General features: G+C 38.1%; 2 protein-coding genes across 3 annotated transcripts in view; both read left to right on the forward strand.

The window, feature by feature from the left end:
- Positions 1–300: 300 nt before the first annotated feature.
- Positions 301–1,942, forward strand: LOC114357072 (uncharacterized). Of its 2 annotated transcripts, none has more exons than XM_028310520.1 (2): positions 301–918; positions 1,167–1,942. In XM_028310520.1, the coding sequence occupies exons 1-2, from the start codon at positions 562–564 to the stop codon at positions 1,755–1,757; spliced, it is 948 nt and encodes a 315-aa protein (XP_028166321.1). In that variant the 5' UTR covers positions 301–561; the 3' UTR covers positions 1,758–1,942. The 2 variants fall into 2 exon arrangements, with proteins under 2 accessions (XP_028166321.1, XP_028166322.1); XM_028310521.1 differs by having other exon boundaries at positions 302–843.
- Positions 1,943–3,449: 1,507 nt separating this feature from the next.
- Positions 3,450–17,973, forward strand: part of MICU3 (Mitochondrial calcium uptake 3) — a 98,204-nt gene continuing 83,680 nt past the window's right edge. Inside the window, exon 1 of the mRNA XM_028310496.1 lies at positions 3,450–3,739. Within this exon, the coding sequence (XP_028166297.1) occupies positions 3,464–3,739 (276 nt within the window). The 5' untranslated portion in view covers positions 3,450–3,463. The remainder of the gene's footprint in view (positions 3,740–17,973) is intronic.

Genomic DNA, 17,973 nt, shown 5'->3' on the forward strand with positions numbered 1-17,973 from the left:
GAATTTACAAGATCTAAGTATCGTTGTATTTTTATTTTTATATATTTTATATTTAATAACATAATATTTTTTTTTTGTAACAATAATCGGTTGTAGTGTAGTGGAACGTACTCATTAATCGATCGTTCTTTTTTCACGTTGGCAGCACTGTGAAATGACGTTACGCTTGCCAATCGCATACTGTCAGAAAGAGAGAGTCAAATATACTGAGCCGCCTTGTGCAACAGAGATAGCTATATCTCATCCTCACGTTTTTAAACTCGTACAATAATTAAACACCTAAAGTAGTTCTTATTACCATTACATAGGAGCTAAAATGTATTGTCGCCATTAAAACTTAAATTTGTCTATCATCGTATGAAGGTCACTCGGGTGCGCCGAGTGTGGTGTTTCTTGAAGCCCGCTCGACGCTCGCTCGCTCGATGCATCATTCGAGTCGCCATCTTGTCGAACAAAATAATACTCGTGATCAACTTTTGATTCGATACGCGTTCATAATCGTTTTACCATCAGAATTTGGGCGGCAAATTGACTATCAATCGGCATCGATAAAAGATCACCATGAAGAAATGTTCATCGGTTGTGTGGCGATTCTTCGATCGGGTTGAAAATGAAAACAAGAGATGTTTTGCTGTGTTGTGTAAATTGTGTGATACTCAATACAAGTTTTTCGGGAATACGACTAACCTGAGAGCTCATTTAATCAACAAGCACCCACTGCAATGGGAATTATCACAGAGCGGTACCTTCGATGAATCGAGTTTCCGTGTGGAAGATGACGAGTCCAATCAGTCTACCCTATCGCCAAAACGAAGAAAGTATAAGGGCTACAAAGACAAAAACGTACGTTATTCAATATCAGTTGATAATGCAAGAAATACGGGAGCCGGGCGAATCCCGAAAATCGAAATACAAAGGGTATTTATTACATTATGTTTAGGTTATCTTTTTGTGGGATGCTGATAACAGATATCGATTCACTGCGTTTTTTGTGTTGAAAACATCAATTTTAACTTAATTTACTGTTTAAAAATGTCTGGCTTGTCAAATATAGGTTATATCGACATCATTACATGTAAAAAATCTAAATGCTTTCATTAAAAATCAAGTGTTGAGGGGTTGACTTAGATTACATGTAAATAATAACAGTATTATTTTCATTTTAGGTTGATGTTCTCGAGAACACGGACTTAGAAAATGAGGCAAATGAGAACGAAGAAAATGAAGCCACTTACAACTTGGTCCGACAGCTTCATGACAACCGGGGATCAGATGAAGAATGGCTCGAAGAAGACCACTATGCTGCTGTAGACACTACATTTGAGCCAAAGCGCAAGAGAGTGTACAGGAAAATCAAACGTGAAGTAATTACACCGCCACCACAACGCAGATCTTCCACTTATGTACCTCACACAATCAAGACACCGTTAATTCTTGATCAGTCTACTAGTTTTAGGGACGAGTATGCTGTGTTCGGGGAATACGTTGCCAACAAGCTCCGCAAGTTCAAGGGTCCACGTACACGTGGGAATTTGCAGCAGTTGATTACAACGATACTGTGGCAAGCCGAGTATGGGACGTATGACAATGCTGACGCTGTGAAACGGGTGCTTATGTACACTGCACAGGAGCCAGAGCAGTCTCCTGATTTAGAAACGCACATCCATGTTCAGGCGGAAGAGATAGTTGAAGAACAGAGAGACCAAGAACCAAACCAAAGCGCAGAATCTGAGAGTTTAGTCACTATGGCAGAATAGGTTTATAGTTGTTTGCTTAGTTTATGGGACGTTGCATTGGTGTTAATTAAGTATATTTTTTGGTTTATTTTGAAATAGCCGCGAGTCAAATAGTTTTTAATTTTGAAACACAATTAGCAACACTGACTGTTACATCATGTATGTAATCATTTAAAAGATTTTGTTAATAAAACTACAAGACATTATTTTAAAGTTTATTTTGAATCTTTCAGTCCTGATTAATACAAAATTTTTGAATGTTTTTTATTGATTGATTGAATAGGTACCAACGCTCTCTTGTTAAAAATATTGATGTAAACATATTCATGATCAAGCTTGCTTCAACTCTATTGATTACATGATATAATAATCTTATTATAAAGTTATATGTTTTTGTCAAGTTAGTTAGAACTAGGGTATCTGACTGAAAAATCATGCTCACAAGTTGATAAACCAACCATTATTAATGGCTATTTTGGACTACATAAATAACATGAAAAATTATAAATTTTGATCCCCTATTTTAATTTATTTTTGCATCAAAAAGAGGCCGTTTGATATAAAAATAATGCATAAAACATCCTTACAAAACCAGCTTGTTCCAAGCCAAGGCTGACTGCTCCAAAAACTGCAATAGGTATGTACTATAGTAAGTATGAAAATGTATGATATTGTTCAGATTTATTAGACTTAATTGTAGAGTAATTAAGAGATACTCGTATTTGTGGAAAAAAAAATCGAATCAGTATATTGATATTGATAATACCTATTGTTCGGCAAAATTATTTTATTATAGTTTAAAATCGATGCTTCGATGTCACCCTAGCTCGGCTCGGCCAACAAGCAATAGGTCGAGGGTTCAATTCCCAATTTAAACATTCTGATTTTTTAAGTTTAAAAAACTAAAAAGTCTTATGTATTGCTAGAATATTCATGTGTGGAAATTATGAGCTCCTGGCACTGCCGGCTGCGGGTTCGAATCCCGCTTGGGGACAACCCTAATGCCTGCCTACCTACATCTCTGCGTTTACGTCCTCACATTAGCAAAGTTGCAAAGTGAACTCAGAGTGTCTCAGAGATGTATATTGATAATTCTTTATATTTATACGTCGTAGTTGGGAATTTGAGATACGGATATACCTTATTTATCGGTTTAAATTCTGTAGGACTATTCGTTAATAACTGTGCTATAGTAGCAGCCACCGAGCTCCGCCATTGCATTGTGCCTGGTGCATAATAGATGAGGGTATTTGGGTCAGCTGTTCAGCTCATAAACGACAGGATGCATCTTAATTGCAGTTTGCACTGCTAAATAGGGGCTCGTGTTTAATATTTCCATTTAAGATATTAAATTAAATATTTTTTACTCAAGTTAACTACAAGCATCTTTAAAAAAAAGTAGCTTCGACCTACCTACCTATCACATTATTTTTAACACATTATTAACTTAATGTCTAAGAAAATTCAAACGGGAATCGAATCCACAACCTTCACTAAACTTTTCCCGCTAATCAATCGTATCAATCCTCCTCACTACATCGAGTGGTATTCTATGGAAGCGTGTTCTTTATTAGTATTCGATTTAGTGAGCAAACTAAGTAGCGAGTGACTATAGAAAATTATCAGTATTTACATTTTATTGTGACCACCACGATAATAATTATTTTGCATTTTTTTTTAAATCTGAGTCGAGATTTTATTCAGTCGGGGAGAGTCGATGACAGCGCATGCGCTGTTACCTTTTCGCACAAATCTATCCCTCCCGCTCGCACACGTCAATCAGCTGTTCTGCCAACATGGCCACGCTAGGACGTAGCTCGACGAAATTATTGAAAAAAGTGCAAATTAACCCTGTTTTCTCTCGCAATTTTAGTAATGTGAAGTGTGGAAATGTGAATAAGACTGTACTGAAAACATGTGCCTGTGTGTTCGGTGGTAGTTTGCTGTACTACGCCGTAAAAAGCTATCAAAATGGAAACACTGTCTACGCTCTCAAAGTTAAGGTAAGTTGGTGTTTATTTACTTAATTAGCGTTGTTTTCGTCGTAAAACTGCTTTGTTGGGCCCTAAACGTGTTAATTGATGTGGTAATTAACTACAGTGTTACTGTTAGGGCGTAGTTATGTCACATTTAATCCGAAATCACGCAGCCGCAATGCTTGTTTATAAATAGCACGAAATTTTGACGTTTGCGCGCTCGTTCAGAAACTGTTTTGGGCGCGTCGAGATACCCTGTCCATGTGCTATTTTTTGCTTGTCGAGATTGCAAATAAATAAAGGTCCTTTTTAATTCGTTAACTTATAAAAGAAGCACAGGTTTTTAAAGGTTTTCCTTGTTTCACAAAATTATTTCCTTTGTTTTGAGTAGTTGTTATTAAATTATTATTGAATATTATGTATTTTTAACGAGAAACTTTTTGTAGGTAGTAATAAAAACATAACCCTCCTTCTGGCGCAGTCGGGTAAAAAAGCGCAAGTAGTCACTAACTACCTATCCAAGCATTTGGTAGATTTGTTGTAGGGGGGTATTCCAGAAGCTCCATAGCTGTATTGTTTAAAAAAAATTAAGTTTGTACTTTGATTTCCAACGGGTAGGTACACTTTAAAATTAAAAAAGCATTTTCTTTCGTAGCGGGTCTCTGAGAATATTTGGTAGGTACTGGGTATAAGGATAGAAATTAAATGTACTTCATCAGATATGTCTTCTGGACCCATTGGGAATTCATACATGAAAATTGAAAAAAATATTTTAAAATTTCATAGACCCAATGGGAAAAGAAAAACCTAAACTTATGGAATAACCCAATGGGGTACAAAAAATATCTAACCATAATTAATTAATTGAAGATATTTGGATTTGAATAAGCAAATCCATATAGGTATTTCCTTCCTTAATATGTACAGTCGACAGCACATCAACCTATACATTTTTGTTGCAAAATAGCCTGTATTACAACGAGATAAGACGCTACCATGTTTAGGTTGATGTGCTGTCGTCCGTACTATTTTGTATTACATTGCATTTTACATTATTACTTTAATTTATAAATAATTCAACCAAGTTCACCAATTTGGTATACGCAGAAGCAGCCAGCTTGTTACAAGAGCACATGAAGCTACTACAGGTCCGCAAGGCCTAAGTTGAGAATTGCATTCCTGTGAGTTCACATAAGTGTGACAGTTTATTACCGCTTTTTGGCAATCGGTCTGATGCGCAAGTCCGCCGCTCATCTGTCACAACACTTCACCTCTTGTACTGGTAGCAACGTGACGTGTTTAATCTTAGAATGTATCTATATATTTTGTTTTGTATTGCTTTTTTGCAAAGCTTAGCTTACACCTCGCGAACTGTACCTGTGACACCTTAGGTATCATATACCTAGGCTATCTATTTAGAAGCACAAGGTGCATAAGAACGACTGACAGTGCAACACAGCGCGCCAAAAAAATCCGCTATTTTGTAAATAAAATAGTTGTCTTCCATTCCAAAGATATCTATGTATAGTGTAGGTATAGGTAGGTACACCTATGCACTTAAGTACTATAAGGCACGATCGATACTTTGATAACAAACCATACAGGCTGTAGAGTATGTGCCAGGCCAGTGTGAATGAAAATGTTCATTAATTTCAGCCGAATTACGTCCACTGCTTTACAAAGGCCTCCCCCAAGCACTTCCACAGACTGGTCCTGCGCCGCCCGCATCCAGGCACCTCCCGCGACCTTCACCAGATCGTCGGTCCACCTAGTGGGAGGCCTGTCCACACTACGTCTTCCGGCTCGTGGTCGCCACTCGAGAACTTCTCACTATTTTCACGTCCGAGATACCGCAGTGTGTTACCAGTGATGACTTATGGATCTGAGACGTGGTCGCTTACTTTGGGCCTCATAAGAAGACTCAATGTCACCTAAAGGGCGATGGAGCGTGCTATGCTCGGAGTTTCCCTACATGAATGAAAATGTTACATAGTAAGATTGAATTATGCCAAGGAGGCTTCCAACTTCAAGTGCACGCTAGTTCCTTACGCCTTTTTGTATCGTAGTATGTTATTATGTTCTTCTATCGTAGCAGTGGTCCCAGACATGAAGGTTCTCGGTTCAGTCCAGAACTTAAATCGAACATGGTAATTCACGATATCCAGTTACTTGGAAGTATTCATTAGACGTCGTCGTCCTTAACTAAAAAAAACTTGAGCGCACTTGTCGGTCTACTGAAGTACGAGACTATTTCAACCTCTCATTCCCAACGTAGCCAGAATCTGCAGCTTGATCGCCAATAGAAACCCAACCAGTGTAGGTATTGGTGTAGGTCAAGTTTGTGCCAGAGGAGTTAAACTGTTAGACCCGTAACGGAATTGATCAGAAGAACAAACGGAGGAGCTCGAAGTTAAGGTTCTACTAAAGTACTTACGTCAGACGGTTATGGTTTCCACAGGTCCTTAGTCCTTCGTACATCCTATGTGATCTAACAAACTCACCATCGTAGTTAAACTAGATCAATGTTCAAGGGAGCTGGAATGCAGGAAACGACATCTTTACTCCATAATTCACCCCCATAGAACCAAGTGCGATGGCATTAACACCGTGCTCTCAAACTAATGTGTATCGATTAATTTAATCGGAACACTATTAATAGCTCAAAATTAACAGCCAGCTCACAACTCTTGATTTCAACTTCAACTTGATTTCAAAACTTGAGAAGGTGGAATACATCGCAACTTGCATTTTTTCAACTAACTCTAGATTACGATGCTTTTATATTTTTTCTGAATATCTATGCATTCCTTGTTACTTTATATTAAAGGTAGCCTATGATCAGACTCGGTCCTTGGGTAGAATGCATCAACTAATCTCGAAGAGACAACTCAGTCATTTCAGTTAAAGAAAGTCAATGCAAAACCCTGCGCAGCTTAAGCGTCAGGCAATGAGGGCTATCGTTTTTATACCTAAGGCCTCAGCCTCGAACTTAGCGGGCAGCGGGGCGGGAGCGGCGGCGGCGCTGGAGCGGGGCGGGCAACGCAGACCCGTTCTCGAAACAAGCGGGCAGCTCGCGCGGCGCTTTAGCGGCGAAGTGTTGTGTTCGGGGTTGTGTTGTCGAGATATTTGTTTTTATTCGCAAACGAAATGTCTGAACAACAGCGACAATTTTATTTCGATTCAAATTTATTCCTAACGCTCGATTTATTGTGGGCAAAAGAAGGAGTGCGCTCCCCGCCCGCTCCCTCGCCGCTGCCCGCTCGTTGCCCGCTGCCGCCCCGCTGCCGCGCCGCTGTTTTCGAGAACCGGTCCATTTGATTTTACGCATAAGTTCCTGCCGCTCCCGCGCCGCCGCCGCCGCCGCCCCGCTGCCCGCTAAGTTCGAGGCTGAGGCCTAACAGTTGGCACCCCTGGCGATTGACAGGACCTTACTCTACAGTGGCGCCATCCTGATGAGTGCAAATGCCATATAATAGTCCTCCTACCACTTTAGCGCTCACAAGTTGGCGCCACTGTCTTCGCTACTAGCAAGTGACAGGACCTTACTCTACAGTGGCACCAACTGGTGAGCGCTAAAACGATAGCTCTCATTGAAAGAAAATTAACATTCAAAGGACGCGTTAATTCTATTGCTAATATGAATACTGAGATCATGGAGAGACTGTTCTCTTAGCTGTATGTATGAGAAAAGTAAAACTTTTTTTACACGTGTTAACAGGCCTAATGAGACCCCGGGTGGCGGAGCCCTAATAAGACAGCTGAGTAATTTCTCTGGAAGGAACCCCATATCTCAATATGGAGTTTAAGTAGTTTTTTAGTGATTACTCTAAGGATTCCCGAGATGACGGATGCTTTCAACGATCTTTTTTTCGAGTTTTAGGATGGATTGCCTTTTATAATTTGACTAGCTTTCCGCCCGCGGCTTCGCCCGCGTGGAATTTTGTCTGTCACAGAAAAACTTTATCGCGCGCGTCCCTGTTTCAAAAACCGGGATAAAAACTATCCTATGTTCTTTCCCGGGACTCAAACTATCTCTATGCCAAATTTCATCAAAATCGGTTGCGAGGTTTAAGCGGGAAAGCGTAACAGACAGACAGACAGACAGACAGACAGACAGACAGACAGACAGACAGACAGACAGTTACTTTCGCATTTATAATATTAGTTGGGATAAGTAGGTTATTATCAAGATAAATTAATTACACTTTTGAAGACATGGTGAAAATATAGGCATGAGTATAGAGATTGAAAGTAACATTTTATATTATTGTAATTCACAAGTTGTTACTACGCTGTTAAATGACTTATCAAAACAGAACAGACAGCCACATATTATCAGTTTCTTTAACGATAAATAACTTGTAATTTCTTTTACAAATTGAGTTACAACAAGTAGATTATAAGTTTATTTAATCTGTGGATGTAATCTATGGCGGCCGATGCGCAGGAGTATCGATATGACATTATCTGTGGAACGTCACTGTGATGGAGCGATTGGATCGCATATTTTTTTTGCAATTTTATTTTTATAATATTATTTTTCTAGAGTGGCCAGATATTTATCACTGCAGTAGGTACCTACTTGAATCCAAATGGTTGCGTGCACTTGATTTGACATACGTTTTCACTTTTTAATCAATTTTAATATGCCATAAGTGGAATTTGAATCCACGACCTTTCGCATGCCTACATTGCCCTGAGTTACGGAATAAAACTTTCTAATTTCAAGAAAACTAAAAAGTCGTGTTTTAGAAATCCCAATAATACAATTCTCATGTTTTCAAAATGTACTTAACATATTGTAACAGAACAGGAAAACTTAAAGACACTGGATTTTTAAATAATTCATATCCAGACAATTCCTGTGGTGTCCTATTTCCTGGACTAGCACCCATATAACGTGCAAGGAATATTTCAGTAACAACAATGCTGTGAGTCAACTTTACCAATTTTGGTGAATCACTATTGACAAACTTAGATAATAAAGCTTCTTTGCCGAAGACATTCTTGACTGGTGACTAAAGTTCCATTACCGAAAACATCTTTGACTGGTGAATTTTAAAGACCTAGTGTAAGTAGGTACCTACCTTGTGGACATAAAAAAAAACTTGTTATAACTAGGCACTTTCATCATCCTACACTCCTAGACTAGTGTCACTTTTTGATCGCTCCTAAAATCGAATCCCTTCACAGAACTAAGTAACTCCATAGAAAAAACGACGAAGCGAAGTCAACTGTCAAGTTTTGTCACTTGTCTCTAGGTCCCCGGGTCATTTAGTCATGACCTAAGTACTGCAAGATCTGCAACCCACTGTAATTCACTAGACCAGAGAGGCAAATGAATGATTTGACCTAGCCCTAACATTGCCCACGATGGCCAGGCGGGTTGGGGAGGCAAACTCTAACGCACTTTAAGTACTATTATTTTAATGACTCATCAATTTCCCTTTCTATAAACAGTCACGTCCAAATTGCTCACTAAATCATAGTTAAAAAAATATTTAATGAACCCATTGACTCCATTGTTTTAATGGTATCATTTCTGTCACGTCTTCAACTTAGAATTCCATCAACGTTTTGTGGTGTGACTAACGTCATCTAGCCATCATCGGTTTGTGATCTCATTTCAATAGGAATCACTGATTACTCATCACCCAAGTGATAATGATCACGTATCATCGATGGGTCTTTCCTGACGGTAAAGGATATGCCACACTGGATGCGGTATATGGTCAGGTCAAAGTGAACGCAGCCCGCATCATCTTCTTCTTTTCGTGTCTACAACAAACCTACACAGTGTCAGTCCAAAACTCCGCCACAAGGGTCAGCAGCATTCATTAAATCCTCCTTTTAAAATGCTTAAGAATTGCGAATACTCGTACCTAGGTTTTTTGTCGATTAGATAGAATACTCTTGCAGTTTTATTACTTTCTAAAAAAGCTATCCTTGCCCATTTTAGACTGAGTTGCACCACCTTATTTTAAACATAACAATAACATTAACCGGTGCTTTTTGTATGGAGTTTCACAGATTTGTGACGTTTGTCAAAGTTATAGTAAGATGGTGCAACTCTGCCTAAGTATGACATCTTAACTCTTCTGCTCCGCTCACTTGTCTTTAACTTTTTCTTTCGTTGATTGTTCTTATCACTTCCAAATGATCTATCTCTATTTTTAGAGCATTCTTTTAGCCACATTTTTCTGTGTTCCAATTGATCGCACTCCAATAGTGCAAAAGAAAGCTGAATAGAACATCTCCAGTCTTCAGCTTGCCAGTGCTTCATCAGTGCGTTTTATTTGTTCCCCCGAACATGTTTCACAGTCGACCGCTTTTTTCTTGTACACCAAACATCGGATTATAACTTAAGGTGGTAAAATAGCACGTATTACAGCTGCATAAGATGCAAAGGTTTCGCTTGGTATGCTGTACTGTACGTAACATTATCCTGCACCTCACTTGACAGCGTTAGCTCTTACAATCGTGTTGCATTCCCAATAATTATGCCGAGGGTGTAAATATGTTTTCTTCTTTTTAACATTATGTAGCGATCCACTGTTAAGGTTTCTATAATATTATATCTTTCATGTTTATTACGAAGAATACATTTCCCTACCAAAGAATTTGAAGATATCCGTGATCGTTAATAGCAATCAAACGCAATATTTAGTAAGTCGTCCATGTAAATGTGAATGAAAGATCTTCATTGATTGTTTTCATTCAAGCGTAACAGTAAATAAGACTTTATTATCGTTATTATTTTGCAATTTCATGCTTTTGATTGATATGTATTGAATTTCGTCTCACTTTGATTTATAGAATTTATAGGGTTTCGTGAAGTCGTCTAGTTACCGCATTGAAGACCCTATTCACTCACTTTACTGCTTATAACCTAACTCAAATCTAGGTCTAAATCTATAACTTCCGATCCGAGTTCTCGGTAATCTGAGTCAATTTGCAACAAAATTTTCTTTTTCGTTGCATCGACTGGACATGCAATATGCAGCCGAATTCGTGCCAAGAGCCGCACAATTTACGGCCCCGGTTCGACGGCGGATTAGCGTGCCCAAACCGTCCGGCCCCGGTGCCAAACTGCCAACAATGTTGGACACAGCTTGGGCACAGCTCGCGGAAAACGGTTTAACCCTGCAACTGGTATGGAGAAAAATAGTTTTCATTGGTTTTGAACCTTATGTTATCTAAGTAAAGTTATAAATGTGATTGGTCATCTTCATTCTGTCACCACCAGGTAAAAGCTTAACTTTACGCTTTTGTTTTAACCGTTACTCCAACGTTTACACTCCAACTTTTGTGTATCATCTTAGGCCAGTAAGATCTTAGCTTTTACTGCGACAGCACCATTTCTTATGTACCAGATACAAATGAAAGCTTTGTTCTTTAGTTTCGTACTTGTATGTAATAGTAAATCAATCCCCGATAGCTCACTAGCTTTGATAATTTTGTATTGAAGTCACTACTTCAATACAAAATTGCTAGTTGAAATTTTATTGTTAATTCACATGAAGAAACAAAACTAGCTTATGTCAAGTTGAAGTCATATTATAAGAATGAAATGTTTTTTTTTAAATAAAATAAAAATCGGCAGATTGCATCCAAACATTTATTTTCATAAAGTAAAAACCCGATCAGTGAAAGCCAAGTTTGTCCCAGGGGAAAGTTAAACTGTCATTGTACTCGCAGCAAAATGGGGTTAATTCAGTAATCAGAATTTAGAACTATGCTAATTGATAAATCAGAATGGATTTATTTCTAGTGTTTCCAAGTTCTATCACTACACAAGTGGACTGGCTGATTTATTTCACCTGTGGTCAAGCTCACGAGCGGGTAATTACACAAGTGCGTTTGTCGCGTGAAATTGTATCGGTTCCTTAATGCGGCTGCGGGACCTGATCTGTATGGGGAACGCATGAGGAAACACGCTGATTGCTTCCTTTCTTAATAGTAAAGTCAGCTACAATAATAAGTTAGTAAGGAAATAAGTCGTGGGAGGTGCCTGGATGCGAGCGGTGCAGAACCGGTCTTTGTGGAGATCCTTGGGGGAGGCCTTTGTCCAGCAGTGGACGTCTTTCGGCTGAAACGAACGAACGAAGAAAGAAATAAGTGCGTTCGTGAAACTACTAGCTATGCTCGGTGTTTCTTTACGGGATCGAATCAGAAATGAGGAGAACTAAAGTCGCTGACATAGCCCGACGGATTAGCGAGCTGAAGTGGCAATGGACAGGGCACATAGTACGCAGAACTGACGGCCGATGGGGCAGCAAGGTTCTGGAGTGGAGATCACGTACCGGAAAGTGCAGCGTAGGATGTTCACCCAAGGTAGCAGGAAGGCGCTGGATGCAGGCCACTATGGAAATCATTAGGGAATGCCTATGGAAGGCCTATGTTCAGCAGTGGACATCCTGTGGCTGAATTGATGATAAAAAAACAATTCAGTTTTTTCACCATCTGACTGTACTCAACAAAATAACGCGCAACCCCAAAGTCGTGTATGAACTATTTTAAACAATTTGCCACGAAACATAAACGACTGCAAATAAACCATAACGTAAATAAATCTAGGAAATTCTAGGTTTCAATTAGTCATAGGTATTATTCAGGCGAATATGGAGCTTATTTCTGGAGGGATTTATATTTGGTTGTAAAATTAACATTAAGCAACTTGTTGCGAAGTTATTTGTGTTAGTTATAAGAATACTATTGAGTTATGTCATACACCAAGTTATGACGTCAGTACAGTCAATACACGCGCGGCCTACTCTGGTAAGCCAATTTAAAATCACTGTAAATCAGTTTGTAAGCAATTTATGAATAGAATTATTATGTAAATGATAAAAGTGTTTATTATAGTTATTTTGTTAACAATGTTTCTTTATATAACTATTTGGGATCAAACATTAACAACAGTTGTAAATTTTTTGGACCAAAATTGCACTCTGAGACCAATGTTAACAAAAAAAAATTGACTGAAAAAATATGATTAGTTTTTTATCTGTCATAGTATTTATGACTTTCTACTGCCTGGTACACGGTGTAAATCCGTTTGTTGCAAGTCTTTCATATTTTTTTTGTCGAGTGATTTCGGGCTTTTGAGTAGACCCGCAGTTTTGACGGCCAATTTTAGAAAAGTGCGCAGACACTAGCGACCCAAGTTTTACTGGCTTACTGACAAATTTAGTAAACGAGGCTTTCCTGGAATGCCAGCTCTCTGGCGCAAGTTTTCAAAAAGTTATAGCGTAAAATGTTACCCTGGTCTACTATAGTAGTCCGCGCGTGTACTCTAGTGTTAATTAGTTATACTATAGTTTAGTACAAGCCCGCATCGCAAGTAATCGTATGCAAATGTATTCAAGGCTAATTAAAATCAATACTTATCAAAAGGGCACTTCAAGTACGATTACGATGGCCCATAAAACTCAGTTGCACTGCGAAAGTTGTTATTGATTCATTGAGATTGAGGGCAATCTCAAAGTCACTATTACATAATAAGTTTATATCGTTAGGTGATACTACCTACAAGAGAAAGACCTAAGAAATGGTCCAGATGACGCGTTTTTACTCTCGCGTTTCGAATTGCACGATTGTGACATACTAGAGGTTCATACATTCCCGTATTTTTTTTTTTTTTTTTTTTTTTTATCCACAACGAGGAAGCTCTTGGCCTGTATCTCACCTGATGGTAAGTGACGATTTACAAACATTACTATGAGGTCTCACAGTGCGCGTGGACGCACAGGGTGACAATCTAATTTAATTCTCTGAGTGCAAAGTATAAAATCTTTTTTACGTGTTTTAAGCACCATAACATGGTCTTGCGCCTAAAAAATTTGGCTTGTCTAGTCTATTCCTTAGTCCTTCGATTGTAAGTATTGTAACAGTGTAACTGTAGACCGTTCTAAAATTATCCCACTTATTGCCAACTACACCTAACCCTCCACTGCTCGATGGTAAACAAACGACCTCCCAAACAAAAAAGTAGAGCTCGCAGCACGCTCTGCCGACCAATACGCGATAACATCGCCTCACGATTGTAGTTAAATCAACTATGGGTCAACCCTAACTTGTGAACTACCCCAGGGTTACCAGCTTGGGAGTTTACCCGATTTTGAGGAGAAAGGAAGAGTTAAGCAAATATAAACAACTCGGTAGCATTTACACAAAACTTTATTAAACTTATGATAACAAAAATCTTGCCTGTCATGTAGATTATTCTCAACAATAGAGTTTATTTCCTAATTAATTGGGTAATAATTCGTGTTATTTTACTGATCACTTATGAGAAAGTTGTATAGTGTCTTGATAATAAACTAAAGTTAACGATACAGGTAGGGATTGTCTTAGCTAATTTCTTAAAAAACACATTTCAAATATTCTTTTTGTCTTTTATTAATAAATTTTTTTCTGATCCATTTCTATTAACATGAACTGACTATTATAGGGGTAAACTGTAACAAGAGCTAGCATCCCCGCAACCCCAAGACATTGTCCAGGGTGATTCAAAGAACAGACCACCAACGTCGCCCATTGATCCAATTTAGTTGACATCGTCCATAATTTGTTGTCCAACTCTTTTGTGGAGTAGCTCTTCATCAAACGGCTATGGGTTTGTTTAGACCATCAATGGGGTAGAAGGTTGTTATACGAAATTAATGGGTTAGGTGTAAATGTTTAGAGGCTGGAGATTTGAATGAAATATCTTACAACTAAATCAGGATGACAATGGCTATTTTGTCAAAGTATTTTGTAACTTAATCGAATGAAATACATAACATTTTGTCCCAAAAGATAGTAATAATAATACTACATATTGCATAAAGATGAGATTATTTATTATTGCATAGAGATGATTCCATTAAAGCACTTACGGTAGACGTCACATCAAGTTGAAACTGTCAACATCTTGTGGAAGAAATTTAGCAATCAAAAGGGTAGGTATATAGTCGGTGCTATTGACGGTAAAAGAGTTACCCGTAAGATAATTGTTGACATAAAAATTATGCTAAGAACTAAATGAAAGTGAAAATACTGTCACTGTCCAAAAATCCTGTGCATAGTGAAATTTCATACTAGTGACAACCTGACCACCAACCAACCATAATGAATATAATATCACTTATTCACGTGACTACGATTATTTAAACGATGCATTATCAGTAATCTTCCCACATCACAATGCTAACCGCCGCTGATCCATATTAGATTCCAATCGCAGCATCCTTCGACGAAGCCCAAATAGCTTGTTAAGGATAATATTGTTTACCCTCCAAAACGCCCCTAACAGATTTGTTTCAATGACCAACGTTGGCCATTGTACGCGCCATTTCACCTTTTTTCCACCTCCACCAACCGCCTTCTCAAATTCCAACTCAATATCACTAGCACTTAAAGTTTCTTTCACGTTCTCAAAATATTTATCACCAACATCTCCCCCGTCATCTCCTGTTTCTAATTTAAAGCTTATGTGTGTAAATATTACAGTTGAATATCGTTCGTCAAGATCTTTATCAGCGGTGTTCTCATGCGGTGGAGCTGTGAAACGAATTATGAAGTCACATGTATTCGGTTGATTGAAAAATTCCAAACGGAGGGGATTAGACGTTTGTTTGTGAGTGACACCTAGGGGTTGTCCCTCGCGATTTATTGCTCCTGTTGGTTTCAGTTTGGGCTTCTAAATTTGGACGCTTTTCCCCTTTGGAGCTCTCGTTAATAATGCTGTCAATGAACTGTCAAATGTCATCAATAGCCAAATAATTAAGGAATGCCAGCTTTGTGGAATGGGTCGGCAAAGGTTGGTAGTTATGTCTATCGCTCCTGTCTCACACGACTGAAATAAATGCTATAGCTAAGTGGCGCCAGTTGCGGGTTCCAATCCTGTTGGGGGTTAAATGTTATGTCATGATGAGCATGAATATGGTCGAGTTATTTCATACAGCGAGTAATTTTGTACTTCTTCATCTTCTCAGCCCTTTTACTTCAGTATTTTTTTTTTAAAATCACTGTAAATATTTGCGTGACAAATCGATATTCATGCAAGTCCGACGAAGCCTCGGGGAAATATTATTATTAGCAGTATTTATGTGTAGTGGGATTGCGTAGGTGTAGTAGAAACAATCCTATTACGATGTGGTATTGGGGGTATTTTATTACTCTGTTAGCAAAACAATTGGCGTTAAGTGTTTACGCCTAGTAGTTGACAATAATGTCAATAAAAAACATTAATATTGCATAGGTTTATAAAACATGATGTGACATTGAAATTCATCACGTCTTGTTTACACTGATTTTATACACTAATTTTCATTATTCTTGTTGACTTATTAATTAGCCTTTTGTACATATAATACTTTATCTTCTGTTAAACATACTTATTAATTTACGTATTATTTTATATACAACTCAAGTGATCGTCATTATCCATCGTCATCTTTTGTCCCTTTACTTCCTACTAATATTATAAATGCAAAAGTTTGGATGTTTGTTACTCTTTCACGCAAAAACTACTGAACGGATTTCGTTGAAACTTTACAGTATTATTGTTTGTAACCCAGATTAACATATTATAGGCTATAAAATTTATGCCGATCTGTGACACTAAATTTCACGCGGGTGAAGCCGCGGGCATAAGCTAGTAGACCATAACTAACTTGTCTTCTTAAAACGTGGAAAATCATAAGAAGTTATTGTGGGAATATCTCTCTTTCCTCTAGGTATCTCTATTTGCAAAACTTATTCACTTAAATCTCGTCACACATTGCCTCAGTGAAAGTTCGATTCCTGAATTAATTGTTTCCCCCCCCAATCGTCAATTTGTCACTAATAGCGAACCCACTTACCGGCAGCCGTGGGGTAGCGGACGATCAATTAGCGGTGACAGCACTAATCGGCCGCAATCGGCAGGATTAGGAACAACACTAGCTTTGATGGGGCGAGGGTTGGATGTGTACCTACTGGTGATATAGAGAAAGCCCGTTGGCACATACGAATTGAAATTGATTGCAGTGATACTTAACTAAGTAGTGACGTTTCTATACAATTAGGCAGACGAGACTAAAGCCAATAATGCCTCTGTGCCAGTGGTGGGTAACCTTTAGATCCAAGGCAAAAAACATAAATAAGTAGACCAGACTGCTGAAAGATAGATCCAATTTATTCTGTAACCTATTATTGCTACCGTTTGAATGAGCAAATAATTTAAGATTTCAAGAAGTATGTAAGTGGTAGATCGCACAGGGTTTCGTTAGTAAACAGTAGATCTTGTGTCTAATCAAGTTGAACACCCCCTGCCCGTATGGCAATAGAGTTTCTTCTCAGTGTGTCAGTACTGACCATAATTTTTGTCGCGTTGCAGTGGTAGGGTTAGTCCAAAAAAATATGTTGGGACGTGTAAAAGAGCTCTATAAAAGCCAACTTAGAGAAAATAAATGTCGTCGTCGTTTCAGCCAAATGACGTCCACTGCTGGACAAAGGCCTCCCCCAAGGTTTTCCATAATGAACGGTCCTGCGCTGCCCGCATCCAGGCTCTTCCCGCGACCTTTACCAGATCGTCGGTCCACCTAGTAGGAGGCCTGCCCACGCTACGTCTTCCAGGAAAATAAATGAATTTTATGAAATTCTTCGCCTACAAAAAACTTCGCTAGAGCTTGAAAACCAAAGCACAGATTACTAATATGTTATGACCAAAGTAGGTAGGTAGTATTTTTCTGAATTTTATTTAATTTCCTAATAGAATCTTAATATTTAAGTGCGTATAGCTAATTATAAGATTATTAAATGTCAGAATTAAATGTAGTTATACTATTGCAATAAAGATATTGAAAACTGAGTAATTAGCAGTAATTAACATTTTATTTTATGTTTTTTTAACGAGTAATTAATATTTTATTGTCGCGTAAAATGTTTTTCCGCTATCATTCATAAAAATCTTATTGGGAAAGTTAATATTGAAAAGACTCATAATATAGCAGATTTGTTTATATGTAATGACTTTCTGCCAGCATTTTATAGATGGAACGGCAAATTACGGGTCAATTATGAACTTTTACTATCGTAGTTAAATAGCAGTAAGGGAAATGATGTCATCAAGCTAATATAAAGATGTAAGATTGGTACCACTTGCATCAGTTTGTTATTTAGGTACTAAATTGAATAAGTAATAAAATAAAATATCATCATTCTCACTTTTAAATACAACATCCACGCCTTCTTGAGTGGATTTTTGAACTGTTTAAACAAACAGTTTGCTTGAA

Source organism: Ostrinia furnacalis, unplaced genomic scaffold (assembly GCF_004193835.3).
Source record: "Ostrinia furnacalis isolate ACB-3 unplaced genomic scaffold, ASM419383v2 OfSCF3022, whole genome shotgun sequence".
NCBI classification, from domain to species: domain Eukaryota; kingdom Metazoa; phylum Arthropoda; class Insecta; order Lepidoptera; family Crambidae; genus Ostrinia; species Ostrinia furnacalis.

What these genes read in the sequence shown, in the direction of transcription:
- LOC114357072 (XM_028310520.1), top strand. Translation starts at nt 562, where the DNA reads ATGAAGAAATGTTCATCGGTTGTGTGGCGATTCTTCGATCGGGTTGAA. An exon ending in CGAAAATCGAAATACAAAGG is followed by an intron (nt 919 to 1,166) that starts GTATTTATTACA and finishes TTTTCATTTTAG; the next exon opens with GTTGATGTTCTCGAGAACAC.